Genomic DNA, 27,570 nt, shown 5'->3' on the forward strand with positions numbered 1-27,570 from the left:
TTAATTAGATGTTAACTTTAGCATCTGCTAACGTCTTAAAATGTACCAAGCTATCCTGAAGCTCCTCGTTAGCTAACGTAAAGTAACGAGCTAACTTTTGTAATTAGCTACTGGTGACTTTGTCCACGACTGACAGCTGCCCTGGAGAGTTAAGTTTTTAATGTTAGTATTTTCAATGTTCATTTGTTTAGGCTAACCTGAAGGACTATTTCGTCCATTTTAATAACCTTAATACGAGTGGACGAGTTAGCTTACAGCAAGGTGTCTATAAAGAAGGTAAAGCCATAGGGCAGCACAGCCAGGAGAGGCTGCTGAGCAGAGCCATGATCTGTTTGGAGATCAATATCAAGGAAAATAAACGTATTTACCCCAAAAACTGTAGGTACACATCATGTAATTTGAGGTTTTTTTTAATCTGGTGAAGGGATTTTTCAGTCAAAGTTGAAACAACAAAGATATGATGGGTTAAAGTGTGGTTTGAAGTGACACCAAAGTCATGACCCTTCTTTCTTTTTAGTTTCCTTGGCCTACCAGACACACCAGTTAGTTGAAGTCAGTTAACATGGACTAGCTACACTCACCGGCCACTTTATTAGGTACACCTGATCAACTGCTTGTTAATGCAAATAGCTAATCAGGCAATCATGTGGCAGCAACTCAATGTATTCAGGCATGTAGACATGGCCAAGACAACCTGCTGAAGTTCAGACTGAGCATCAGAATGGAGAAGAAAGGTGATTTAAGTGAATTTGAACATGGTTGTTTGTGCCAGATGGGCTGGTCTGAGTATTTCAGAAACTGCTGATCTACTGGGATTTTCACACACAACCATCTCTAGGGTTTACAGAGGATGGTCCAAAAAAGAGAAAATATCCAGTGAGCATTTGATGCCAGAGGTCAGAGGAGAATGATCAGACTGGTTCAAGATGATAGAAAGGCAACAGTAACTCAAATAATCACTCGCTACAACCAAGGTCTGCAGAAGACCATCTCTGAACCAACAACACGTAGAACCTTGAAGCAGATGGGCTACAGCAGCAGAAGACCACACCAGGTGCCACTTCTGTCAGCTAACAACAGGAAACTGAGGCTACAATTTGCACAAGCTCGCCAAAATTTGACAATAGAAGACTGGAAAATTGTTGCCTGGTCTGATGAGTCTCGATTTCTGCTGCAAAATTCAGATGGTGGGGTCAGAATTTGGCACTATATCTCAATCCAATAGACCACCTTTAGGATGAGGTGGAACAGGAGATTTGTGTCATGTCAATATGGACCCAAATCTCTGAGGAATGTTTCCAGCACCTTGTTGTATCTATGACACAAAGAAAAAAGGCAGTTCTGAAGGCAAAAGGGGGTCCAACCCAGTACTAGTAAGGTGTACCTAATAAAGTGGCCATTGAGTGTATATAGCCTGTTCTGGTGTAAATGTAAGTCATATTTTTTTTCCCTGATCTCCATCCTATCTAGAGTGAAGATGTCATCCTCTCCCCCAGCTTGTAAAACCCTCCATGTATCACCTCTGTCCAGAGAACACACCTGTGACCCTGTTGGGGTGATTCTGAGCCAAGGTGGATGTTTCACACACGAACATGGACAGATGTTGGGACCTGAGGTCAGTCTGATGGAGATGTCAGAAACTGATTATACACACCTTCAGCACCTTATGCAGGCACACATGGAGGCATACATTGCCCCTCCAGATTTGCCAGATGCCAGATCTCAGCTGGCTACAGTGATGGTTAAAGACACCACAGTGATTTCCCCCTGCATGTCCACTCAAGCTATTGACCTATCAGCTTCAACTGATGATCACTGTCTGGTGACGCCAGGAGAAAAGACTCCAGCTTCTTATGGAGAGGTCCCAGGTTTTGTGCTGGCCAGAGTCAAAGATGTAGACAGCCCGACTGTAGCACATGCCCACAGCAAGACATCTTCAGAGAAGCGATCCATATCGGCTGCTAGAGTTTGCTTGGAGAAAAGGTTTAACACCATGTGTGCTGACACACCAAGACAGCAAGATACTCATTCTGCAGTTCTCAGGAAGTAAGTGTCACTTATATAGTGTATTTCTATTTGTTAGTAAATATGGCCCCTGATTCTCATTTTATAGAATATGCAAAATCTTTCTGTTGCTGTGTTTCAGTTTTTTGACAATACTTCAGCAGTCTGCAGAGACTCAAGAGGCAGTCATACACCCTCAGCTGCAGACGTGGATGAGAACTGAGAGAGCAAATGTTGAGGTTTCCAGCCCATTTATAGGGAGTGTATTTAACCCAGTCACCAACATGTGTGAACAAGTATGGTGAAAAATAAATCAACATGCACTTTCTTACAGCTTTATAGGAGCCACAGGCAGAATTAATCCCTTTTCTTCCTGTTTTGACCTCAGGTTATTGGCCATATTCCTCACATGACTGAACCTAACAAGCATCAGGGTTTAATCATCCCCAAGAGTATCTCATTTAATTTCCATCCAGAGAGGGTTGTTGTAAAAGCTCACTACACAAGTGGCAGCAGTTCATCAGAGGAGCAGCAGCTGGTGAACATAGAAAGTAATAATCAATCATTTAAACCAAATCCTATTTCAGACGTTGTAGTTTTTGTGTTTGTGTCTTATACACTCTCATGGTTTTCATAGATGATGTGGTGACCCCCACGACCCCCAGGAAGCATGATAGCACCCACAGCTCTCAGCATATCCAGGCTGCTTCAGCTGCCCCAGATTCTGCTGGAGAATCAGGGAACAACACCAGGAAAAGAGCTCGACCTCATATGACGTTTATCCAACGGAGGGAGAGACACAACACTAAGGAGAGGGAACGCAGGTGAGCAGCCGGCTGAAGGCATCTCTGCCAACTCAATTTGTGGCATGGTCTTATGGAATACTCTATTAATGTTCTTAAACACAATTTGATGATTTCAGTCTGGGCCATAGTCACTTGGGATGTCATGTATAAAAACAAAAATTTTACGTTTAATTATTTATTTATTTTCCTGTTAAAGGTTTGTTTTTTTTGGGAGGTTTTCCTTATCCGCTGTGAGGGTCCAAAGGACAGAGGGATGTCGTATGCTGTAAAGCTCTCTGAGGAAAATTGTGATTTGTGATATTGGGCTTTATAAATGAAATTGAATTGAATTGAAAAATGAAACAAGTAAAGATCTACCAGGATTTTCATTAGATAAATGTTGCTGCTGATTGGGTAACACCTCTGACACACCCATCCAACGAGAGAAAACCGAGGGTGTGTTCTGAATTGCACGCTTTTTCTTTTTTCTTATAGTAGTTACTGTTATTTAGTTTGGCCAAAGAAAATTAGTGCAGCTAAAGTAATTTCTCAAACACAAATATCAAACATTTGCTGGTTCCAGGTTCTGAACTGAGAGAATTTCCAACTTTTCTTGGTCTCATATTATGATATATTGAATATTTTAGGGTTTTGGAGGCATTTGACAATGTCACCTTTTGCTCTAGGATACTATGATGTGCAGTTTTCTGATGTTTCGTAGACCAAACGAATAAATGATTTATCGAGAAATGAGTGTGCAGTTAAATGATAATGAAAATAATCATTTATTGAAGCCCTAGATTGATATAATAATGTCTTCTATAAGCCACTTGGGAACAGAGTTCAAGATCCACCGCCCGACCCAAAACTGCAAATCTTATAATAAACATGCACTGATCAAATAATTTGGTTAGACAGCACACTTAAAGTGGACATTTTGGGACATTTCATACATGTGAAACTAAGATATGTGTTAAAATTAAGGTATTTGGAAATGCTGGGGCATGACACTTTAGAAACTAAAGAACAGAGCTGCAGGCTAATACATTTTGAAAAACACTGATTATAAACGTTTGTATTGTCTTTGCACAGGAAGAGGATTCGTTCTTACTGTGATGAGCTGAACGCGCTGGTGCCATTCTGTGAGTCGAATACAGACAAAGTCACCACCCTGCAGTGGACCACCGTCTTCCTCAGATACATCAATAAAAAGTATGGAGACGACCTCAAAGAGGTGAGTTTACACTGAGTTAATACATTGATTGATGTAAAGTAGTTTGGCTGGATAATCCTGCAACTGTGAATTATTTGAGACTTCAATCATCTGAGACTTCAAACCTGGGGCTGGAAGATAAGAGTTAATTACGTTGCCTCCTGCTGCCTGAGTAATAAGTAGTGCAGCTGACTTTATATGACTTTTGTTATTCAGAGAGTTCATATCGAATTCATCTTACTTTTACAATATAAAATCATTTAAACTTCATTATTTTATACTTTATACTTTGATGGATTATCTAGTGTTGCAAAGAAATACATGGCAGCAAATGAAACAGTCTACCACATTATGCTGACTGTGTGCAACACCACCACCTCCTGGAGTCAAACAGAATGGCAGTCTGAAGGACAGACTGAAAATAACACAGCACTGCTCCTATCTGTCATTAACCACAATAATTTGCTATTCTCCCTGCAGGAGTTTCAGCAGGCATTCACTGATGGGAAAGGACACTTTCTTAAATCCAGCTCTTCTTCAGGCCACGACCCAATCCACGGGGAGATGGACGAGACACTGATCATTCCTCTCGCGGTAGAGCAATAACCCTCTCACTACTTACTTTGATCAGCCAGCCAGATATGTGAGTACATTTCTATTTAACATTTAACCTTGGGTTGTCCCAGGAGGTCTGGCTGTGGGTTAGGTCGATGTGTCATAACATTTTAATTGACAAAAAGTGTCCTTTCGAGAGGAGCTTTGCTTCCGTCTGACTACATTACAATGAATTATAAAGTTTCCAGCCTCAGACCACGTGATGCTCAAACATGGCTGTGTTTTATCAACTGCAGAGTCATACACAGGTGGTGCTGTTTCCCTTTGAAAACAGCTGGTATGGTGCTCCATGCTATCATACAATTAGCATATTTTAATTACATGTGCTCCTTTTATATGATTCAAATTTAATTTTCATTGAATGTTAAAAATTCTCCACTTTTTTAAGCAGTGTTCAGTTTTTGTGTACACATGAGTGTTTTGCATGAAAATAAGTGTTGCTACTTTTTGGATTATTGGGATTACTTCACTCCCATGGTGTTACGCATGTATTAGAGGTACAGACCTGTTGGTTTGATATGTAGAGAGGAGTAATGTTTTACTGAAAAGTGGCTTTATTTGTTCTTTCTTACAACATGTCGCTGTAGCATCTTACTGTACATACAACAGTCACCCACAAATAATAAATAGTATTTAAGGTCATGTATATTTAATAGTTACAGCACCGGTAGTACATAGTGGATGTAGTCATTGTAGATTAAAAAGAAAAAAAATTTACTTCGCTCCCAAGATTCTTAGATTTATTTTACAATGTCTGTTTTATGCATCCACAAGTTTTATTTTCTTTTATTCTCAAATCTAGAGAATCAACTTCACATGTAATAAAAAACAAAAACAAAGAAGCTGTAAAAAAAAAAAAACCTATCAAAAGTTTTAAATTTTTTGCATTAATCTACACAATTTCTGGGCACCTGGGTATTTGTGTTTTTTATTCCTTTTACAGCACATACACAGCTCCTCTGTCACCTATCTCCATATTTTACACTGTAAGCTTGTATGTTGAGGTAACATCTGTGATTTACATCAGTGGGCCACGATACATGCACATTCACTTCAGACACACTCACTGTTGATTCAAGAGCGTTGTCTGCCAGAAGGATGTTAACCAGGGAAATGGGGGCATGGAAACAACATGTACAAAGTTTTTATACACAAAAGACTCATCATTCATTTTCCAGTTGTTTGTAAGTCAAGTCTTGTTATCTGATACTGTAGTATTTTTGGAGCAATGCGGTTGTTCTCTCGGACACTTCGGTGCCTCTGTCCACTTTTATTTCTGGATGTTATCTTGAAGTTTCTGTCTCTCAGTTGCTCTGGTATTCATGTCACTCCTCGGGTGTTCCTCTCACAATATCACACCTGTTTGATGTTACTCTTCCCATCTGGTGATACATGTATTTAAATAAAGAGGACATTTTGTGATCACTCTTCTTTCATTCCTTCCTTCCCTCACTTATCACCCTTCCTCCTCGGGGTGGATGGTATCAGCTTGCGGGAAGTCATGTTTAATGGTTTTTGGGGTTGGTGGACTTTCCAGCGGCCGCTGCTCCCTGGCAGGCTGATGTGTCACAGATTCCAGGAGGTCCCTGGTGCCCAGTCCTACCTACCCTGCCTGACTCTCCAGGCTCACCTGGATCTCCTGGAGATCCATCGCGCCCATCTTTGACAATTCCAGGAACTCCAGGAAGACCTGTGGATAGCATACAGGGAATGAGCCAGAGACAAAGTACTGCTGTTCTTATAACAGAATTTCATGTTAACAGTAGAAAATATTTCCTACTGTGAAGTTGCACAATGAATCTATCAGTTTTGTATCAAATATAACTTGCTGTGGGACAGTCAGATAATGTTATGGTAATTTGATATTAATGACGATAGTACATATGATACCACAGTAGACTTTTCTCATGTTCATATCGTCACATTTTGACTTGCCATAGCTGGAAAAGCACATTTGTAACTACAGTGAAAACCACACACAGTGATCACATTACATTATTTGCTTATAGTAATCTAAATGGTCAACTTTATATTCATGTCATTATTATACAAATATCATTTAGGTAGTGATCTGCATGAGAAACGGGGAAAAAGAAAAAAAATGGTTTTAACAATCAGCTGCTTACAGTATAGAGTTAAATTTGACCCGGACAGACGTGATCACTGTAAAAGGTTTCCACTGCATTTACATTAATGATGGCTCCATTCCAAATGTGCCAGTAAACCATTCAAGTATGTGTGCACTGGCATACCTGAATGGAATCCAGCTAATATTAATCTTATCAAAATGTCTGCCATGAGTGAAGTCTATATGTACAATATAGTAATTTTAAAACTGGTAGTAAATAACTCTTTAGCTTCTATCCTCTAACTAGGGTGTTCTGCATAAGGCCGCATACCTTGGTATCCTTGGTCTCCAATGGGCCCATCAATAGCTTTGCCAAGGGATCCCTTGTCACCTTGTTCACCAACATCACCTGTTGTAAAGACAGAACATTTAAATCAATGGTGGAAAGGAATTAAGTCTACTTACTCAGGTATTTAAGTTCACTTGAGTATGATTTCCTTTCTAAACGTATCAGATGATTTCATTACAAACCCCCCCCCCCCCCCCCCCAAAAAAAAAAAGAAAAAAAAAAAATCATATCATGACTACCTGTACACTAGGTTGAGAACCACTGGACAGAACTAACTGTGTTTATGTTAGATACTTTAAACTAGCAATGTACTGCTTACATTGCTAGTTTAAAATGTCAGTCACGGGCCAGTTTTGGTTGGTGGTTCGGTCTGACTACCATCTCAGGGTTATCGGTATTTCCGGACTTTGGAATGAGACTCAACAATCAACTAAGTAATGGAGTACTACTTCCAGCACAGGTTTTGATAATTACATGATGTCATTGTACAACTGACAAGGCACTGATCAACATATTTTTGTGCTCCTGCTGATAGATCAGAACAGACTGATTGTAATTTTCATACCTCTGGGACCGGGGTCTCCGAGTTCTCCTGGCAGGCCTCTGTACCCTGGTGGTCCACGGGGACCTGGATGCCCAATAGAGCCAGCAACTCCCGGCTTTCCTGAAGGCCCAGGAGGGCCAGGGCGGCCCACCATTCCAGGGGCCAGGGGTCTTCGTAGGTTAGCAGCCAGCTGTGCGATCTGATCTGCGTGATAGAAAACATCAGGAGGTCAGTTATCCAGCTTACCCTTTATTCAACGCTGAAGGGAATTACAGACGAAGATTAAGATTTCTCACCATTGATCATCGAGCCACACAGCTCTCTGATGTGCTGCTCACTCGCCAGTTTACCCTAAAACACAAGTGAAGAAGACATTTTTTAAGTGTGAGCTCGTTCAGGCAGTTTATTGAAAAATGAATATGCTTTTTACAGACTTAAAATAACACTCACAGGTACACCTGTCTTTCCCGCAATTCCAGGCAGACCCTGCTCCCCTTGGAAGCCCATTAGTCCTGGTTTTCCTGGAGGCCCTCTTGCCCCAAGCTCTCCTTGTGGACCTGTCACGCCCTTTGGTCCCAGTTCACCTCGCTTTCCAGACTACACTCAACAAGAGATATTCATTACGTAAGTCGTTATATTTTGCTAAAATGAAGAAATCAATTTCTTCCAAACTGGAGCTAAAAGCATCCATAAGCCTCTGATTTGAGCATTGACTAAACACCAACCAAGGAGCAAACTGGGTCTGTGGAGACAGTGCGGGGGCGGATTCATCTGGCGTCTTGTTGCTTGATAATTACTCCAACGAGCATGGCAAACAGTAAATGAGACTACGGGAGCAAGGCTCATCAGTACTGTCTCTAATTACATAAATTGTGCTGCGGCTTAATGCAACTCGTCTCTCCCTTGTGGCGGTGGCAGTGAACAGGCCAATAAAGCTAAAGCAGCAATACCTACCTCTAATTAATCCTATTAAACCTGGAATGTGAAGCAGAATCATGTGCAATGACTCTGACAAGTGGGCAACAGCTCGGAGCTAGGCTCCATTTTTAATGTTTACTGAGGGAGCAGACACAGAGGGAGTCTGGAAACCAACGTGTGCTGCTAATTACACCCACACACAACATCTGATCTGGCTATATTTTGTGTTAATAGAAGGACATCTACCGTGTCTAGAAAACTGGTTCGAAGGGAGTGAGTCCATTTAGAGATGTGAAACGTGTACATGCACTAAATATTCTGGTTTTTCCTCTTAAAAAAAGACAAAATTCATGTTTTGTGATGATGTCAAAGCTATTTGTGTTAACATGCAGCCGTGCATACTTCTATTAACATCATTTCTCACATCAAAACAAGTTTTCTTGTTCTACCATGGGAACACAGCATCCCTCTTTTATTCCTTCAACCACCTTATTGAGAAGGTCGCCATTGCAATATTTGCACCTGCTGATATCCATGTCTTTCATAATGTTTAAAGGAGGTTTCTCGTTCCAACCAGAAATGTGGGCTTTTCTTTTAGCGATACATCTCTACCCCACAGCCTTGCAAACTGTTTGTGAGTTGGTTTGAGTACAACGCACAGAGCTGACCGTAAACAGGCAAGGGGTCGTGTGTCATAAACTGCAGTAAAACCTAATTTTAAACGCATATTCTGAATGTGCTGAATACATGTCCGAAGAATGCTCTTAAAACATGACAAATACCGGCATATCCCACATGACTTTATCACAAAATACTAAAATTGGAATAAGGCTTTATTAGGAATTCGGATTATTACATATTCTGAATAATAGCAGGATATTAGTGTGCATGTAAACATCGTCACTGCAAAAGTATCAGAGGGCACACAAGTGACAAAATATGAACGAAAACATTGACAAAGCTCACCTCTCCTTTTTGTCCAACTGGGCCGAAAGGACCCTGAAACCAAGGGCACATGTTTAGTTAAAAGTGATTTGACATTACAGAATATTACACACTTAATCACTCTAAATGTATTTGTAAAGAACCTTTCATAAAGGTTTTCCTCAATCTGAAGATTTAAAGATAAAAGACATATATAAAGCCAATAAAGGAGACGAGACATTATAACATAGATACAATGACTAGTTTAAAGAACGGCAATAAAACAGCCAAATAAAAAGCCACAATATCAACATGTTCAGATGCTCTCAGATTCTTAGGCAGCAGAAAAACTGAAAGCAACTTAAAAAACTTGTGCCAGTGGACCTGAAGAGGCAGATAGATAGGCTGATGCTTTATAGACAAGTGCTATTATTTTAGATGGACAACCAGTGTAAAGACTTTAAAACAAAGTGTAGTGTGTTCACTTCTTTTCGTCTGTGTCAGCAGAGTTCTGGAACAATGGTAGAGTTAATTACTGCTGTCAACGTAATGAGTCTCTGGGTCACTAATACTGAGTGTGTTTGGATCCTGATCCAACAGTGACAATTAAGAAAATACTCACAGGTTCTCCGTTCTCTCCTGGCAGACCGTCACTTCCTGCCACACCCTACAGAGATGACAGGAGATCTCCATTATTTGATTAAATGTCATAGTCTTTCTGTATGTTTTTAACAATGATACTCAACTAAGAAAAGTCTACAATCTCTCAGGCTGATAAAACAGTTTCGGAATCATACATGAGAGAAAAAACTGAAAGCACTAAACATATTTAATTCTCTATTACAGCCTTCAAAAGGCTTGATGAAGACTATCACAGGACATTCAGTGGAGATCTGTATTCAGGCTTCCACTGTGACTTAAAGAAATATTTACCATGTCTCCTTTAGCTCCAGAAGCTCCAACTGGACCCTTTAGGGTTGAAAAGAGAGACAGAATAAATGAGGGCCATGTAGAGATATTTGTGGAAGGCCAGCTGTGGCAGAAAGAAGGGGGATGAGGGGAAGTGAGGTGGGCTGGTCGAGGGGAACCAGGAGCGATATAAAGACCGGCTTTGTTCTGCGCTCACATTCTGAACAGGAGGCCTTTTTGTGTCTGAGCTCTCTCCTGGCTGCAGTTTGAGTTTATACCACCAAGACTAAGGTGGGATGACCTGCACATTGACATACAGTGCCTACATAGTTACATATCTCTTAGGGTGTCTGCAGGTCCTTAAAAATATTGAAATGTCTTTTTTTTTTCTTTTATAAATATTAAGCATTAAAAGTCATGAAATAGTATTAAATTTGAATTTGTGAGGTCTTAATTGCCACAAACATTTTATCTAATTTCATTTATCCAACTTTTAACTTCCTTTTGTCAAAATGAGTCAAGCTCTTTCTGAGCCTAATACTGTCTTTTTATTTTATACCTATTGACAAAATGTAGATTAACCTAACTCACTCTAATAACCATACTTCTACATAAAACCTACCTATCCACAGGACTACATATTACGTTTAGACTTGCATGTATGCTCGAATAAGAAAAAATCCAAAGGTCAGTCTTAAATTTGGTTAAATATTATCTTGAAAAAGTCTTAAAAGGCATTAAATTTAAGTGTCTGAAACCTGTTGATGCCTCTCTGTCTGGGTTTGTGCAGTGATGTGTGTGAAAGTTTCATGTTTGAATCTAAAGGAGTAGCACTTAATTAAGATGTCTGGAGTTTTGGGGGGCTTTTACCTGCTTTTGCTGTTCTTAAATACTGAATTAGAGAGCTGGAACGAATTGATTAGTCAAATGACATATAATTAATCAACAATTTCAATAATTGATTAAATGTTTGAAAGGGAAAAAAATGTCCAAATTTTCTTCTTCCAGCCTCTAAAATCTGAATATTTTCTTGTCTTCCATGACAGATTAAAGACTTTGCTATTTGCTGACATTTTGTAGGCTAAATGAGTAATATATAAATCAAGAAAAAAATTATTAGATTATTCAATAATAACAGAGAGAGTATATAATTTTATTGGAATAAACCTGCAGCGCTGTGCATCATACTGTCAATGTAAATATAGACCCAGCCTGTATCATGGATCACAGTGGATGACTTTAAGCCCGGTGACACATTTCATATCATCACACACGTCAAACTCACCCTTTCACCAAACTCCCCACGGATTCCTGTTGGACCTGGAAGACCTGGATCCCCCAAGGCTCCTTTTACCCCCTGCAGTACATGACACACACACACACACACACACATCCACACACACACACAGTCAGTGAGTTCATTTCTAATTAAGGAAAAAAAAGGTAATGACAAGAGATGCTATGCAACTGACCTGAAAGCCTTTTACTCCCTGAGGCCCGGAGTTGCCCACTGGTCCAATGCCTCCCTGTTGGAAACAGAGACTGTCATGTAACCCTACTAGAAAGAGCATACACCAGTACAACAAACTGGATATTAATGAGGCTCTCCTTTTTTGCACAGTTCAGAGAAGCAGAACTAAAACAAAAGTAGGCCTGATGGTTGTGTGAAGTATGATTCATTATGCAGTGCAGTGTGCGAGAGAAGTGAGTTAATTCCTTTGCTGTTTTATCTCTTTTTCCTTTCCACGGGGTCTGATGTGAAAAACAAAGACCTCTCTGTTTATGAATTCCTCCTTTATGAATACCTGCCCTCATCACTGGCCCTTCATTACTACTCCACCTCAGCAAGCCACTGAATCAGCCGCAGTAGAAATGTGATTAACTGCAAAGGGCAGCAGTGTAGTATCCTGCTATTCCAGTTTTATTTCATGCTGTATGCTGCGATGCATTGTGGTCTCTTAAGATTTGTCTTTCAGTCATGATGCATTCAAATACCTACACTGGTTATCAGCGCACTTTAAAGCCTTGGACACTGAGTCTTAATCTGGTAAATTTAACAGACTGTGCAGCAGAGTCTGATTATTTGGCTTCAAAATGGGGCAAAGATTATTTGTGAAGGAGCTGTATACCACATTCAGAGTCTGAGCCAGGGTTGCCTACACACAGCTCTCACCTCTGACAACCATGGAGGTGACGGAGCTGAACCATGCATGGAGCACTAACCATGCTAATGGTGCTAACAGTGCTAACAATGGCAACAGTGCTGACAGAGCTAACTGTGTTAACCTGGGGGAGAAACAGATGGTGGGCGTTGCGCTTCCACGACGACGGTAACAGCTGAATGAGCTCAGTGCAGAGTGGCGGAGATTAACTAGCCAGCGAGACATGGCAACCAAACAAAGAACAGAAGATCTTGGATTACAACACACACAGAGGGAGTTTGACTTAAGAATTTTCCCTAAGTTTTTAATGGGCTGGACAGCATACACTCATTTGCAAGTTGTTGGCATCATCGCACATTTGCAGAAAGCATAGTTGTTTTGTCAGGGGAGAGATATCCTTCAGCCGTATTACAGGTAGACAGAGAAATCTGTGGTGAAATGATGACAAACTCACTATAGGAACATTGCATAATATACGTGCCAATGCCTGTTCTGTGCTTCAAGCGAAAACCTCCAGGGCTGAAAAACGAAGCCAACATGGAAGTGCCAAAAATTGCAGTTCCTTCAATGGCCTCTTGAGGCTGGCTCCAGAAGCAAGTCAACTCCCACAGACCCCTACTTAAAAATGTCCAACTTAACAGCAGAAATAAACCTGTTCACAGCCTGGTACAATGAAACTGTTTTGGTCTCTTTAAAGTTCTGCATGATTTAGGGCGTGGCTGCTTTGAGTGACAGGCTGTGAGAGGTATCACCACAGTCTGTGAGTCAGATCCAGCCCTTGCACCTACACAACGCCACCCTCACGTCCAAATTTGGTAATATCTCGCCCCAAAAAAACAAGATGGCGACAGCCAAATTGCCAAACTTGAGGCTTCAAAATGGGAGCCCAGAAGCCAATTGGATACGTCGTGGTAGCTACAGTACATCTATTATATTATACAGTCTATGGTCTGCTTGTCCAGATGTTTGATTGTTCTTAAATTCATACAGCTTAGGTGCGCTGCCTACACATCAGCTGCTTAGGACTTTAGTACTCCACTTTGTCTTTACATAGCAAATAGTTATTTGCTGCCATATTATGTTCAAAGTCTTTTATATAGAACCTTTAAATGAACTGTAATAGATGCCTTTGAAGCTTTTCTAATTGGAGAACATGTTCATGTTGCCTTCATTTACAATTTAAGTACAAACTTACAGCCACTCCTCTGGGTCCTGCTATCCCCCTCTCTCCTGGGATGCCAATGTCACCCTGATGGAGGAGACAAAAGTTGGTGTGGACAAGTCAGGAAATTTTCAAGCCCAGATGCAACTTTGTGGGGTTAAGTGACATGTCAGAGAGGCTGTGACCCAGTAATACCCTCCCCCAAAAAGCCCATCAGATACATACAGGAATACCTGGCTCTCCAGAGGGTCCCGTCTCCCCGGTCTTTCCCGGCTCACCCTAATGGAAAAGAAGGGAGAGGATAAAAGTTATCCACCTAGACCTGACGATCTGAAGTCAACGTCAGTTTTTATTTTCTTGTAAAACTCACAACTTCTCCTTTAGACCCCTTCCCACCGGCCTTTCCTTGTAGACCCTGGAACAGAAAATTTAAAACGTTCAGACCACTATTTAGATTGGAGAATCAAAGTAATGAAGTATTTAAATAACATCATTTATTATCAAATATACAGGAGGCTGATTTTGAAATACTCACAGGAAGTCCGTTCGGTCCTTTCTCTCCAACTGCTCCGTGGCGTCCAGCATCACCCTATCAATACAGACAACACTGTGACATCAGCTCTTCTCAGGCTGTGGACTCGCAGCTAATCTGAGCCCAGGGTGTGCAGAAAAGAATAGGGTTATCTTACCTTCTCGCCATCTAATCCTGGTGTACCATCTTTGCCATCTCTGCCAGGAATACCCTGTAGAAGACATCACATATGATCCGTGTGGCTCTAAGAGGTGATGCATATTTAAAATTTATAATCAGATGTGCACTTACAGGCTCCCCTTTGGGTCCAGCTCCTCCAGGACCTCCTTTGGGACCGATTTTTCCCTGTTTAAAGACACATTAGGGTGTAATTTATACATACCTGTGAAACTAATTGTCACAAATCTAAGTCTTTTACTTACAATTTCTCCCTTGGGTCCTCTGAATCCCTGTGGTCCTTTTTCTCCCGGATCACCCTGGAGACATCAGATGAAAAACACACAGCTATTCATTGATGGGACCAGCCGTCTATTCAAGCTGTGAACGACTACTAAACGCTGTTATTATATCAAGCGTGTTACAAACAAGGAGAGACTCACTGTCTTTCCGATGATGCCGGCGATGCCAGGTTTGCCTCTGAAACCGGGCAGGCCCTAGAGACAAAGGAAGGTCAAAGGAAATCAACTGTGAGTACACAAATTAAAATGTCTGCATCGTGAGAGATAAGAAGCTGAGCAAGGAATGAGTGGTCTTAATCTAAAAGTTGCTTACTCTGTCTCCTACAGATCCCATTGGGCCTTGCAAACCTCTGAGACCACGTGGGCCCTGAAACACAACAGCAGAGTGTTGGGAAGGCACTTAAACATTCAGGATTTTGCCTGGGTAAGCTTTAATAAATATGTTAACAGACAAAAGTTATTTAAGTATGCATGTAACTCACCTGCAGACCCACAGTGCCAGGGATACCGGGTGGGCCAGGTGGACCAGCGTCACCCTAGAGAGAGAACAGGACACCTAAGACTACAGGTGTAGATTTCAGGAGGGTTGCAGGACATATGTCCCCCTTGATAATTAGAACGTGTGCATTTGTCCCTCCAAATAAAAGCATTAAAGTAGCAAAGGACTTTTTTTCGATGACCATGAAACACCATAAATTGGTGCATAAAAAATCACCAGGAATCCAGGAAATTGTTTGCCGCTTAAAGTTTTCTGGTGGAGGACCCTCAAATTCCACGGTTCATGAGTGTACCCCCCAATGTTTAAATGAAATCTACGCCCCTAAGATGGTAACAAAAAACTAAATTACAGAAAGACAAGCAGCTGTCTCAATAAAACCAATATTTTGTACATACTAAGTTCTAAGACAGCAGACAAAATCTGTATGCCACATAATAAACTCACCTTCTCTCCATTTTTTCCAGGCTCTCCCTTGTCTCCTTTATGCCCGGTGTGACCCTACATGAGCCAGAAAATACACAGAATTGAATACAGACATGGTGAGTGTGCATGAGGAGATGTGTTGTGAGGGTGCAGGGTGACATGAGTTGTGTATTTTCCCACAAAATTTGTCTTTACCTTGAATCCTGGCATCCCAGTAGCACCAGAGGGACCAGGGGGGCAGATGGCAGGACACTGCAGAGGACACAGGCAACACACTGAGGACTCTGCACCCATTGTACGCAGGGGGCACATCAGTTTACTGTCATTACCCTGCTCTCACAGGTGCATAATTGAAAACTTACCAGAAGGTCACCAGAAAGATCATGAAGAGTACCAGGAAGACCCTGACAGAAGGAGAAAAGACGACACAGGATGTTGTATGAAGGCATTTAACGAGAGATCCACTGGGTGGCAGTGGAAATGTACAGTATGTGACGGTAATGTACCAGCAGCACCAGTCATCACATGGATAATGATAACAGCACTTACTGGTGGTCCATCAGGGCCAGGAGGTCCCGGAAGTCCTGGAAGACCCTCAGCACCCTGAGAATAAAGCACCAAGGTTAGTCGCATCCTCAGCATTGATTTAAGTGATGAATTTTTATTGAGTGTTTCAAAATTCAATTCAATCTGTAACATCTCAGCTGAGTGAAGTCATCTTAGCACAGTTATTACAATCAGTTGTGATTGTAGAGTGACATTTTAAGCGGCCTTCCACTCAAAGAAATGTGATGGCTTTACAAAGTTTCTTTGAGCTCACCGTAAATCTGAGTTTGATATTGCAGTCACATGGAATCAGGGAGACGGAAGATGGCAAACTGGACATCATTTTAGTGGACGAGAGCAGAGCAGTAAAATAAAATGAGGGCATCATCACAAATTTATTTTATTTGTTATGTTTTATTACATTCTTTGTAAACAGTACGGCATCACCATTGCAACATATCGTCCTGCACGTTTCCTTTTACCGTCCTGCAATCATGTTGTTTTTCCTGTGCTGTCCAGAAGGTATTGTCTGCCTGCCATCTCCCTGATTCCACGTGAACACAGCATAACACCTCCACACATGGTTTAGTGACACCGTAACTAGTTTGGAGGCAAGCCGTGGTCCAGTGTGCAACTTCTATGTTGTAATTGTGAAGTGGAAATGTGAAATCTCCGGCACACTGCATTGTTAGCTTTTCTTCTACTCCCTACATCTTCTTAGCATATTAATAGATTCAGGGAGTAGAAGAAAAGCTAACAGTAATTGAACTTTTTGTAGAAAAACCACATCAGACACAAATTATTATTCCATGCAAGAGTATTTTTTATGTCTTAAAAAACAAGTAGAATAATAATAATTAGGCACATTTTCTTATGATTTAATTTTCTAAGGAATAGTGTTTTAAATAAATGTTACATGTCAACTTTTACTCTTACTCTAACTTTTCCTCAAAGTGCCTCACATTTCAGCAACATTTAAAATACAGTTTGGTTATTGCAAATGTGATTAATATTTTTAAATACCTCTATAATATACACAATATTTCCTTGAACAGTGTTTAAGTTTATGGATAAAATTGGGCTCAATTTTGCCTGTTTTCTAAATTGTTTTCTTCAAATCAGACTGATTTTAGGGAAATTAGTCTTTAGTAACATCCCTACTCAAATTATAACTCACTTAAAGGTCTTAAGAGTAGATGTTCATTTGACTCCTTGCTGCATCTCTGTAGATGACGGTAACCCTGACAACAATCCTAACACTGACCCAAACTTTATTTTTAATGCAAACTAGACCTCAACCTTAAGATGATTTCTGACCCAGACAACAAAATTACTTCACACTGCTGCTACCAATACTGTAGTTTCCTCTGCAACCGAGTGAGCTTTTATTGACACATTTATTGTGTATGAGTGTTAGATCATCCAAATAAAGTGTGACCCAGTAGAAACACTAGGCCAGTTCACAGACTGAAGTGTCCTTCCTCTCCAGTGGTTATTCTTATCCTCCTGCTCCTGCTATGTTATATAGAAATTTAGGCCAATTTTGGGCTGCTCGAGTCCAGCAGAACTGTGAGTTAAAAAAAAAAACAGCTGGATCTCAGTCAGTATCAGTTTTAACATTTCTGCTGCAGAGGCTTGTGTATGATGTTTGCTGCCATTCCCTATTCACCTAATAAATTAAAGGAATACTTAGTAGTATATTAATTACTCACTCTGTGTTACGTTGAATTTGTAAAAGTAACTCTGTTTTAATCACATGCCCCCTATGACTTCAGTTCATCAAGCATTATCTCTGTTTCTGGATCCGTCATTCACCCTGGAGGCACGCAGGCAAAACACAGTTTTCTTCAAAAATTCAACGTGACACAGGATGAGTAATTGATATGCAAATGGTTATTCGGGGGGTTAAGTATTCCTTTAAGTGTCTGTGGCTCATTGGGTATTGAATCAAAGATAGAACAGATAAAGTATAATTTGATTATCTCATTCTGAATCAGAGGACGTGACTCCTCCATGAGGACGACATGACAACAAGTCTAATAGAAGAGATCAGACAGATACTCACCGCTGGACCCTGGGGTCCGTCTCCGCCTGGCAACCCGTTAGTTCCAGGTAGTCCCTGGAAACGAAAGACAACGTGTGTGCAAGACATCAGAGTACGTGTGTAGATGTTTCACACAATCAGGGCTACAATATGATGTAACACGTGCAAGAGTATTTTAGAAAATGATACAAATACATCACAGTCTCTGTCTTTCTGCAGATAAGAGAGATATAGAGAGACAGTTGTGTGTACTCACTGCAGCTCCTGGTCTCCCTCTGCCCTACGGAAGACACAGGAAGGCAAATTAAGTCACAAACACCAAGGGGGTGATTAGATTTCCTCACAATATCAATATCCACTGCATTCAATCTGCTCTGAAAGTTTGTCCCAGGTTGTTGCTGTGAGGTGGAAGTGCACTTTTGTAGTCCAGTTATATCAAAGCGAACTATAATCTGAGTGTCTCTGTGACAATATGCGACACTCTCTGAGGTGTCCTCATTATCTTTATGTTAGCTGAAGGCTACCTGAGTCCGATTAGAGCTGAGTTACAGCCTCGACTTTACAGGAGCAGAATCATAGACTTTGATTCTCTTAGCATGAAATTGTCCAGAGCAGTCTGAAAAGGACAAACTGCCTTTAGTTCAGCGGTCAGAGTGAAATGGTTATGACTACTGTGTTACACAGTAGGTGGGGGTACTTACAGGAGGTCCAGGTGGTCCCGGAGGTCCAGCGTCACCCTGTGGAGAGCAAGACAAAATGCCACAGTCAGTCTTTGGGCAATGATGACATCAGTTCCTCAGTTTGGGTGCATATATCTGCAGACAGAACCTGAATGTGGTGGAGGGTGTGGCTCGGGCTCAGCTGCAGAGGAGAGATTGGTAGGAGTGGTTTGTGGGAGCAGTGCCAGGGATCTAATTAACACAAGTGTTACCTATTGGCTAATTACACTCCCTCTTCTTATGCAGTACCATGCTGGACTGAAAGACCACACACTGGAGCCAGAGCAGAACAGCTGTCCACATCTCTGGGATAATTGTACTTTGAGTTTAATTTAAGAAACTGGACGACATGCCCTCCAGGAGTCACCGGGCAGCGGAGGAGCAAAGAGTAAGAAGAATGTTTATATTGTCAAAACGTCTGTGTGAGCAATTAAAAAGGTGACAGAACAGTGTGAGACTGTGCTGAGTAGGACCCAGAGCAATACTGACCCCTGCTACACTGAAATTTGAGCTGCATGCATAGATGAAAAATTTATTTTGCACAAACTACAGGGTGCCAGTGTTTACTGTGTGCAATTCAAACCATATTAACATTTAAATTTGTTTGAGAAAGTTGTTTTTTTTTATTCTCCTTGGTTTTAGCTAAAAGGCTGCCCATTCAACAGATCCTTTTAGTTTTTGTAAAGGTGGTTATAATAAGGCAGTGATACTCAATTTAAAGTCCGTGATAGGGTGCCAGATGGCCTGTCGACCATTTTGTTATTCGCAAGTGATTAATAATAGGAATTGTTTTTTTGTTTTTTTTTAATAAGTGAATAAAAAGGCATACAATTAGAGCTGGTCTATAAAGCAGACAGAAGTCCAGGAGGCTAATTATTTATATATTAATTATTAATGTTTATGTATTAATTGGCCTCTGACCTCCTGTCAATTTGCAAAAGTGGCCCCCAGGCAAAGCACGTTGAGTATCCCTGTTCAAAGGCTTTGTGTATTTGTGCGTGTGGTGCCCGACACAATTTCTAGTCACGGTCCAGCGAGACACAGTAAGGAAAAAGGAGTGTCACTGCTATATATGATTTTCTTTTATACTCTATAAAGGCCGTCAAAAAGGTTAAAAGTTGTCTCAGTGTAAGGCAATCAGTGCTGGAGATAGATGTTGGTATCAAATATATTCTTTGGCAAATCAAACTTTGTTCAGTAAAGCTTAGTGGTGTCAGTGTTTCCTCTCTATCTCTATTGTTGGTGATTAATGAAGGCAAATATGCCACAAAAAATGTATTAATGAAAAGCAAGTAACTATGGAAACTTTGTGGAAAAGTTTCTCAGCTCTAAGGAAAGCAGAAAGCGACAGCAGGGCCAAACATAATACCATTTTACAATGCGTGAAAAACAGAAAACTTGTTTGTTTGTTTTTTAACGTAAAGTTACTGAGAAGAGAAAATGTCTGGACCTTGGCAATTATTGCGATCAATTAAAACAATCATGTTTTTTTTTTTTTTTTTTTTTAAATCGTAAGCAATTACACTGAATGCATGTGTAATTTGATTATCTGCACAATCCCAAAACAAGTTATAAATTTGGTTTTGTCTGTGGAGGAAACAACAATAATTTGTTCTGAGATACTTGTTCCATGCATGGCTTCCTTTTTCCTTCATTAACTTCAGTTTCATTTTCATGTTCAACACACTCTCACTACCAACTCATCAAACACCAACACTTGGTCAGTGGTCCTAATCCTCAAACTATGGCGCTCTAGTTAACCCTCCAAGGTTCAGGCAAAGCATGTCAATTTACGCTCTGTACATGCATTGTGTCTTTTCAAAAGAAACTTTTCACAGGAGATGTACAGTTTCCGCTTACAGTCTCTTCTCAAAATAGATGTCAAACAGTGGTTTAAAAAAAAAAAGTTTATATTTAGGTTTAGGAAATTAAAGTAAGTGAAAAAAGATCACGGTTTGGCTTAAAATAAGTGCTTGTTACTTAGTGTAATGTAACGTCAAGTGACACACATCACGAGCATAGCATGCTACACATACTAGCACATTATGTTGTTATTAAAATAACTCAACTGACTTTTGGTTTCACACAGGACATGAACAGCAGTCTCCCAGGTGAAAGTCTGAAGTTTGTTTGACTTTCTTGCTTTATATACTATGGCAATTGCTTGGAATGACAACAAATGTTGCCGGCCGGTGTGTCTGATATCACCACTAAAGTCGGTGTTTGACGAGTTGGGAGTGAGACCAGGTGACATGTTCCATCCATCATTTCTGTCAGTAAAAAAACATCACTACTACAAACTAGTTCCACAAATAAACAATCAAATTGTGGTTTCCTGTGGAGCAGTTTCTTCTTTCCCTACTAACCCCCCATGATCATTTCTCCTCCTCTCTAACTCTGTGTTTATCTCCTTCACAGCTGTATTTGTGTTGTCTGAGGGGTCAGAGGGTAAAAAAAACAATCCTAACACTGTGATGTTACTTATTCACTGCATTCCTCAGTGCGCAAACTAGACAACAAAGTGTACTGCTACACAAATAATAAACAAACACAAAAATGCCTGTAAATATTGAAATGAGCAGACATGCCTGAAACTGGAGTGAAGTCACTTGTGTTGTGAAAATGAACAGTCAGTGAGCCAGTAGCTTCTGCTCTGTCACCAGTTTGATCCTGTTTGTCTTTGCACAACTCTTCAGCACTATGAAGCAGCCATGACAGTGTAGTAATCTAAGTAATTAGGGACACCGGTTGATGCAACCTTCCTCATTAGGTTGGCTAATTAGTAGACTTGCCGGGGGGAGTTTGTCTGTCTCGACAGTGAGTTTGCAGCCCTACAGCAGAGGTCCCTCGTTCTATAATCTTTCATATCTTATATTCAGTGTGAGAATAAAAGTGTTTAATCATCAGCTGCAGAGGTGCAGATGTTTATGCTGTAAATCTGTCTTCTCCTGTGTCTCTCAGGATAATACCTGCTTCCCTCAGGATCGGGGCAACAGACCATCATCCCCTACAGTCTCACAGGTTGGTGGGAAACAGTGTGCATTCCGGGCCGGATTAGAGAAGCAGCAAGAAATAAATCCGATTCTGATCCCTCATTAAAAATATTCCCACCAAGTGGGTGAGCCGGCTAGACGAATCCATACTGACAGAGGAAACACGGGCCTTGTCCCTGTTAGACCCTCCTAGAGATCTTCATATAACAGCACCCAATCAACATGCAGCATTTCTGTGTACATGCATGTGTCTCAGTAGCAGCTGACTTTGAGTGGTTGATTAATGAGAGGCAGTTTGAAGTAGATAAGCTCGTAAAACTCAACTGGGCGCATCTTTAAGCGTATCCTCGGCATCCCAGAAAGATCAAAAGACACACTTACTGCTTCCCCTGCGGGTCCGTCCTTCCCAGCAGGACCATCAGGACCTGTCAAACCCTGAAGAGGAAGCACATAACTCTGTCATACACCATCGCTTCATGCTGTGCTGTTATTTTAAACATCTATCGATAATCATTTCAGTTTCATGGCAGACACCACGCTCTGTTGAGGCTCCTGAAATTACTTGACAAAGACAAAGGAGTTGTTGGTATAAGAATTGTCTGTGTGTGTTTGTTGGACACTTACGTCCACCCCTGGAAGTCCTGGCAGGCCTGGTTTCCCTGCTACCCCTGGTATTCCTGCTTTTCCTTTGGGACCCTACACAGACAGATTCATGAGATGCACAAGAAATCAGTTTTACAGCCAGCTGATTTCTACTTCTTTTATATGAACATTATGAAATGTAGTGTGTGTATATATATATATATATATATATATATATATATATATATATATATATGTATATGTATATGTATATGTATATATATATATATATATATATATATATATATATATATATATATATATATATATATATATATATATATATATATATATATAACAAACAAACAAAAAAACACTTGCTGCGAGTTTTTCCCTATCTGACGGAGGGTTTAGGATAGAGGCTGTTTTATGCCATACAGACTGTGAAGCCCTTTGATGCAAAGTTGTGATTTGGGGTCATATTATGGACTGTACAAAATTATTAGGCTGGGAGAGGGGGGGCAGAAAAGACAGGGGGTATTGTAATATTACTTCTGATTGAAGGCAGGGTAATCTGACATCTTTGGAGAGAGGGCAGGGGATGGTTTTGGTTTTTTTGTCTTAAATTTACATTTTATTTCAGATGTCCTTTGGAATACAGTCAATTTTCACTGCCAAAGACAATAGTTATGTCTCAGGATTTTATTCATGTGTACAATGGTGGTGCAGGGATGATGTTTCTTTGGCAGCCAACATAGAAGTTAGCGCTGCCCTGATTCCCTTGTTGAAAAGACTGCGATTTTTCCATTGGATTTTTGGATTACTGCAGAAAAAAAAGAACCACACCATAGTTGTATGACTTAAACGCTGCCACCACAACAAGGCTGAAAAGCCCCATTTGGTGTGATGATGTTCTGTAGCCTCATTTAGCCACATGTTAGCAACCGCCTTTTTTAAGACGCATAAAAGCTTCAAAATTCACAAGTGGGGTATTTACTGACGTATTTTTGTCGTACAAAATGTGAAAGTATCTTCAGCTTGTGTTAACCACGGACCCATTCAAAAAACCCACTGACTTTAAGACAAGGGAACTGAGAGTGCTAAAATGCTAACTCTTTTTCAGGTTTTAGGACTCATTCCTGCACCACTCTGAGAAGTTTGATCAAGATTTTAAGGTTTAAATTGGCACTGTTATATTATGTTGAAATGCTGCGTCTAAATCGAGAGGAGGGTTCAAAGAAGAACATGAGAAAAAAAAAAAGATGTTCATCACCACCCCAATAATTTTCATACAGTCCCTAAGTAAACTGATATGAGTTGTTGGAAAGATAACACAAGATAATCTTTAATTAGCCCCACAGAGGGGAAATTTGCAGTGTCACAGCAGCAAAGGGGATAGTGCAAAAACAAGAAGCATCGGTGAAAAATAAAAGGCAAGATACAATAAATAAATACACAGTAAAAAAAAAAAAAAAGCTAAATAAACTTACTGGTTTCCCTGGCAGCCCAGCAGGTCCAGTTTTGCCCTGTTAATGAGAACAAAAAAAATAATATAGCCACACAAAAATGTGTATTTAATTCATTTGTTGTACGCGACCACACAAATACTTCCAGTGACTACACAGTTCTTGAGTTCTTGATTCACATCCTCCAATAACCTGGTGTAATACCAACAACAGAAGTACTGAAATGACTGTTACAGTGAGTCCACAGTTTAGTGTATAGAATATGCTGTTTAGCTTCTGCAGTGAGCTGGGGGAAGAACAAACACTCCTAAACCGGCCCGATGCCGAGTGACTGACTGACTGGTCACATGATGAAAGCTTCAGTTTGGTTTGTACAGGGGGGGCTGAAGGTGCAGGGAGGAGGTGTGAGGTGAAACTCTAGATGGTCTCACAGGGTTGGGGAATGTATGAATGGGCCCTCTGTGTGCCTAAACTTTACTGGAGTCCCAAAAATAATCACAACTAAAGATTTCTTGACATGGCTGTGCAACATTAACAATGTTTTTTTGTATATAACCAAAAAGTTTGACAAAAATCAGAGACATAAAGAGAAGGATATAAAGGGGTTTACTTTGTTAACAAAGTTTTTCTTTGTACTTGGCTCCTCTATAATCCAATTTCCTCTTAGAATATGTGAAAATAAAGTCTCATCACATCATTTTCCTCTAATTTTTTTAACCATAACATCATATCCTACATGCCAACAAATCCCTTTAAACAGTGAGGAGTCTGGTGGCTTAAATTTCAGTGGATTGTTGTTGGAATTGTTCACATGTATTGACAAGATACAAGGATGCAAATCCACACATATCAGGCTGACTGACATTAAACTGTATGAGTTAATATGATTAAATAAAGATGACGACTTTGGGAGTAAAGAATAATTAATCAGACAGTTTTTCTGATCATTTTGAGGCCACAGAATTTCATTTAGTCGACAGAAACTTAAACCCTGCCTCCCTGACATCCTTGATCATCACTTCATACTTGTAGGAGGAGCTTTGGGAGGAGTCACTGCAATAAAAACTGACATCTAGAAACATTTCAGCCGCATTTATGCACAAAGAAAACACTTTCTACCAACGATACTTGAGCTGAAATTCAATTTTGGACCACATGAAAAAATGTGAAGCCATCGACCAAACAATAAATACAAACACCATGGGGTCAGTTTAAAAATATTATTCTAATTTTGGTGCTAGTGATCTGTAACTTATCACCAAATTTATCTTAAAAGATAAGGATAATAAGTTGCTTACAGAAAATAAACCCCCATTCAAATGAGGTGCTAACATATTTTTCTAGAGTTGGTTAAATCTAAAACAGGCAAAAGTCAGAAGGCATGTTGGTTTAAGTAAAAAGAAGCTGTTGGGTGTTTGGTTAACTCACATCAGTGCCATCCCTCCCCGGTGGCCCTGGGGGTCCTTGAGGCCCAGGAGAGCCTCTGGGGCCCGGCCTCTGCAATGTAACATAAAATCAGAATCAGGAATTTTTCTATGAGACACATTATCCGTCCTTTGCTCTCTCAACACCACAAATATTGTACACACAAGTAGGCTGTGGTTTGACATGAACTAAATAAAACAGAGTGATGACAAATGTTTGATATATTTTGGCATCAATAGAAAATTATTTTTAAAAATACTCTGCACAAATTTAATCAAATCAAACAATTCTAAAGGTGTAATTCAAAGACATAAATTAAAATTCAGCTGCAGCTCCATGAAATGGTGCAAAAAGGCGTGCGTAAAGACGGTTTAAATCTCCCATTACGCACAAGAGGACGGCTGAACTAGATTCATATGAAAACAAAAATAAATAAGAAGTTCATTTAAACAAAATAAAGTTAATTCACTAAGGATTTCCAAACGAGCTCCAGCTCCAGGGAGCCTGAATGAACAGAGGTGGCATTGTGCGCTGTGGCACTGATCTCCAATCCGCGCATTCCACAGGTTCAGGGGAAAACATAACCCCAACTTCACCAAACAGTGCGAAAGGCGCAGCCACCTGCATACAATTAGGCTGATATGAGAGAGTAAAAATAGGACTACAGGGCCAGAGAGACAAAACACAACCTGCGCTCAGTTATAAATAATTTTAGGAGAAGAATTTAAGAGCACTTTGGTTTAAAATATCAGAAAAAGCGTCAGGTTTTTGGCTGGACAGCAGGTCAGGGATAAAGCAGCTGTAACAGAGAGCGACTGTCATCATCATCATCACCGTTAACACAAAGCACTGCCTTTACCATCACTAGGTGGACCTGCAGGTGCATTAACTTTCTGCAATAGCGCATGAAACGCTAAAACCCAGTAAACCCCACATCACCATTACATGCTGCAGGCGGCTCCGAGACAGGAGGGATGCGGCGCTCGGTAACTCTTACCTGGGCTGAGGATGATGTCAAAAGCTGGCACAGTAAGAGCACCCAAAGCGCAGAGAACACCGTCATGGCTCCTCCGCTCGCCCTCACAAACCCGACTTTATGCGGAAAAGGTCAAATCCCCGGTTCCCGGTCCTCTCTCAGTCCCCCCCAGCGTCCGACACGGAGCCTTCCTTGACGACACGGCGCGCAGCTCCTGAATGGCTTTCTCTTTGGTCCCAGATAAACCCGAGCCTCCAGCCGAAGGGGCTGAGCTCAGTGTGGCGCTCTGCACACAGGGTGAGGGGGGTGAGGAGGAGGAGGAGGAGGGAGGGAGGCAGCCAGCTGAGGGGAGATGATTTGGGATACCAAGTAAGTGGGCAGAGCTAAAAACGTTAAAATTATGCGGGGGTGCTGCTTTGACTAATTAGAGACTGACCTACAACACAGATCCTCCATATGTGCAAGGCAGAAAAACTGTAGAGGTCTGAAGGGTGAAATTTGGAGACTCTCAAAAGACACATTCAAAAAAGGATGGTCAAAATTTAAGCATGGAGGCCAAGACATCCTGAGCTGTGTGGGTCAAGCTCCAAAAATACTTTATCCTACATTTCCCACAATGCAATGCAACAGCAAGTCTTCATTGGCCATCCTTGCCAAGTGCATGCTGCACTTGAAAATGTGTTGATCGCAGGCATTTCCAACTGAAAAATTTTATTATCCTTAATATTTATATGTAAACAATAATCTAGCCTGTTGCCAAGCTTACTTGTTTGCATAGCCAACCTAGTTAGCAAACCAACTCACCGACCCTGCAGTAGCTCATAAGGATTTCGTTCAGTGTTTCTGAGGATTTTGTTCAATTGTACCAACTTCAATTTGGAAAAGTGGCCTAGCTCAGAAGGAGAAAAGAAGGACAGAAGAATAGGCCTATTTCACAACATGGCAACCGTGACTGGAAGTAGGGAATCCCTAGTAATGCTCACTGCTTTCATATGTGCCGCAGTGATCTTTTGCTGTTAGAACTGTTACTATGGAGCCTGGGCAGTGCATTTTTGATTGGTGCATTTGCTGTGATTGGTTGATTCCAGGGTTATATCCTACTTGGCAAAATCATGTAGTGCTGTAAGTGCTCACCACAGATTGCTGCCTCTGTTATAGACAGTTTGGTCTGTAAAATATCACAAAAGATACTGAGAAATCGCAATTTCCTAAAGCCCAAGCTGATGACATCTAGCGTCTTGTTTGTGTCCGCTA

The 27,570-nt window shown here is 40.7% G+C and overlaps 2 protein-coding genes across 2 annotated transcripts; one reads left to right on the forward strand and one right to left on the reverse strand.

Moving 5' to 3' along the window:
• Window positions 1-1,678: 1,678 nt before the first annotated feature.
• On the forward strand, window positions 1,679-4,702 carry LOC117258140 (uncharacterized). The gene is made up of 6 exons (XM_033628672.2): window positions 1,679-2,046; window positions 2,147-2,300; window positions 2,393-2,555; window positions 2,642-2,828; window positions 3,882-4,023; window positions 4,483-4,702. Exons 1-6 carry the CDS (start codon window positions 1,679-1,681, stop codon window positions 4,606-4,608), a joined length of 1,140 nt encoding a protein of 379 aa, XP_033484563.2. The 3' UTR covers window positions 4,609-4,702.
• Window positions 4,703-5,153: 451 nt separating this feature from the next.
• col9a3 (collagen, type IX, alpha 3) lies at window positions 5,154-26,533 on the reverse strand. Its single transcript, XM_033628669.2, has 32 exons — window positions 26,338-26,533; window positions 25,344-25,412; window positions 23,940-23,975; window positions 22,492-22,563; window positions 22,249-22,302; window positions 18,857-18,892; window positions 18,412-18,435; window positions 18,177-18,230; window positions 16,115-16,168; window positions 15,928-15,969; window positions 15,761-15,817; window positions 15,587-15,640; window positions 15,126-15,179; window positions 14,957-15,010; window positions 14,785-14,838; window positions 14,608-14,661; window positions 14,477-14,530; window positions 14,343-14,396; window positions 14,189-14,242; window positions 14,024-14,068; window positions 13,879-13,932; window positions 13,687-13,740; window positions 11,802-11,855; window positions 11,615-11,686; window positions 10,354-10,389; window positions 10,043-10,087; window positions 9,463-9,495; window positions 8,029-8,175; window positions 7,875-7,929; window positions 7,600-7,782; window positions 7,017-7,094; window positions 5,154-6,307 (listed from the first exon to the last, which is right to left on the reverse strand). Exons 1-32 carry the CDS (start codon window positions 26,401-26,403, stop codon window positions 6,123-6,125), a joined length of 2,037 nt encoding a protein of 678 aa, XP_033484560.1. The 5' UTR covers window positions 26,404-26,533; the 3' UTR covers window positions 5,154-6,122.
• Window positions 26,534-27,570: the final 1,037 nt, after the last annotated feature.

This window comes from Epinephelus lanceolatus, chromosome 8, assembly GCF_041903045.1.
Source record: "Epinephelus lanceolatus isolate andai-2023 chromosome 8, ASM4190304v1, whole genome shotgun sequence".
In the NCBI taxonomy this organism is placed as follows: domain Eukaryota; kingdom Metazoa; phylum Chordata; class Actinopteri; order Perciformes; family Serranidae; genus Epinephelus; species Epinephelus lanceolatus.

Bases quoted from the DNA above. Each gene is read 5' to 3' on its own strand.
- LOC117258140 (XM_033628672.2), top strand. From the start codon at position 1,679: ATGGAGGCATACATTGCCCCTCCAGATTTGCCAGATGCCAGATCTCAG. The intron at 2,047-2,146 runs GTAAGTGTCACT...GCTGTGTTTCAG, and splicing joins CATTCTGCAGTTCTCAGGAA to TTTTTTGACAATACTTCAGC. The intron at 2,301-2,392 runs GTATGGTGAAAA...TTTTGACCTCAG, and splicing joins TCACCAACATGTGTGAACAA to GTTATTGGCCATATTCCTCA.
- col9a3 (XM_033628669.2), bottom strand. From the start codon at position 26,403: ATGACGGTGTTCTCTGCGCTTTGGGTGCTCTTACTGTGCCAGCTTTTG. The intron at 14,662-14,784 runs GTGAGTCTCTCC...TGATGTCTCCAG, and splicing joins CCGGCATCATCGGAAAGACA to GGTGATCCGGGAGAAAAAGG. The intron at 7,783-7,874 runs GTGAGAAATCTT...TCTATCACGCAG, and splicing joins GTGTGGCTCGATGATCAATG to ATCAGATCGCACAGCTGGCT.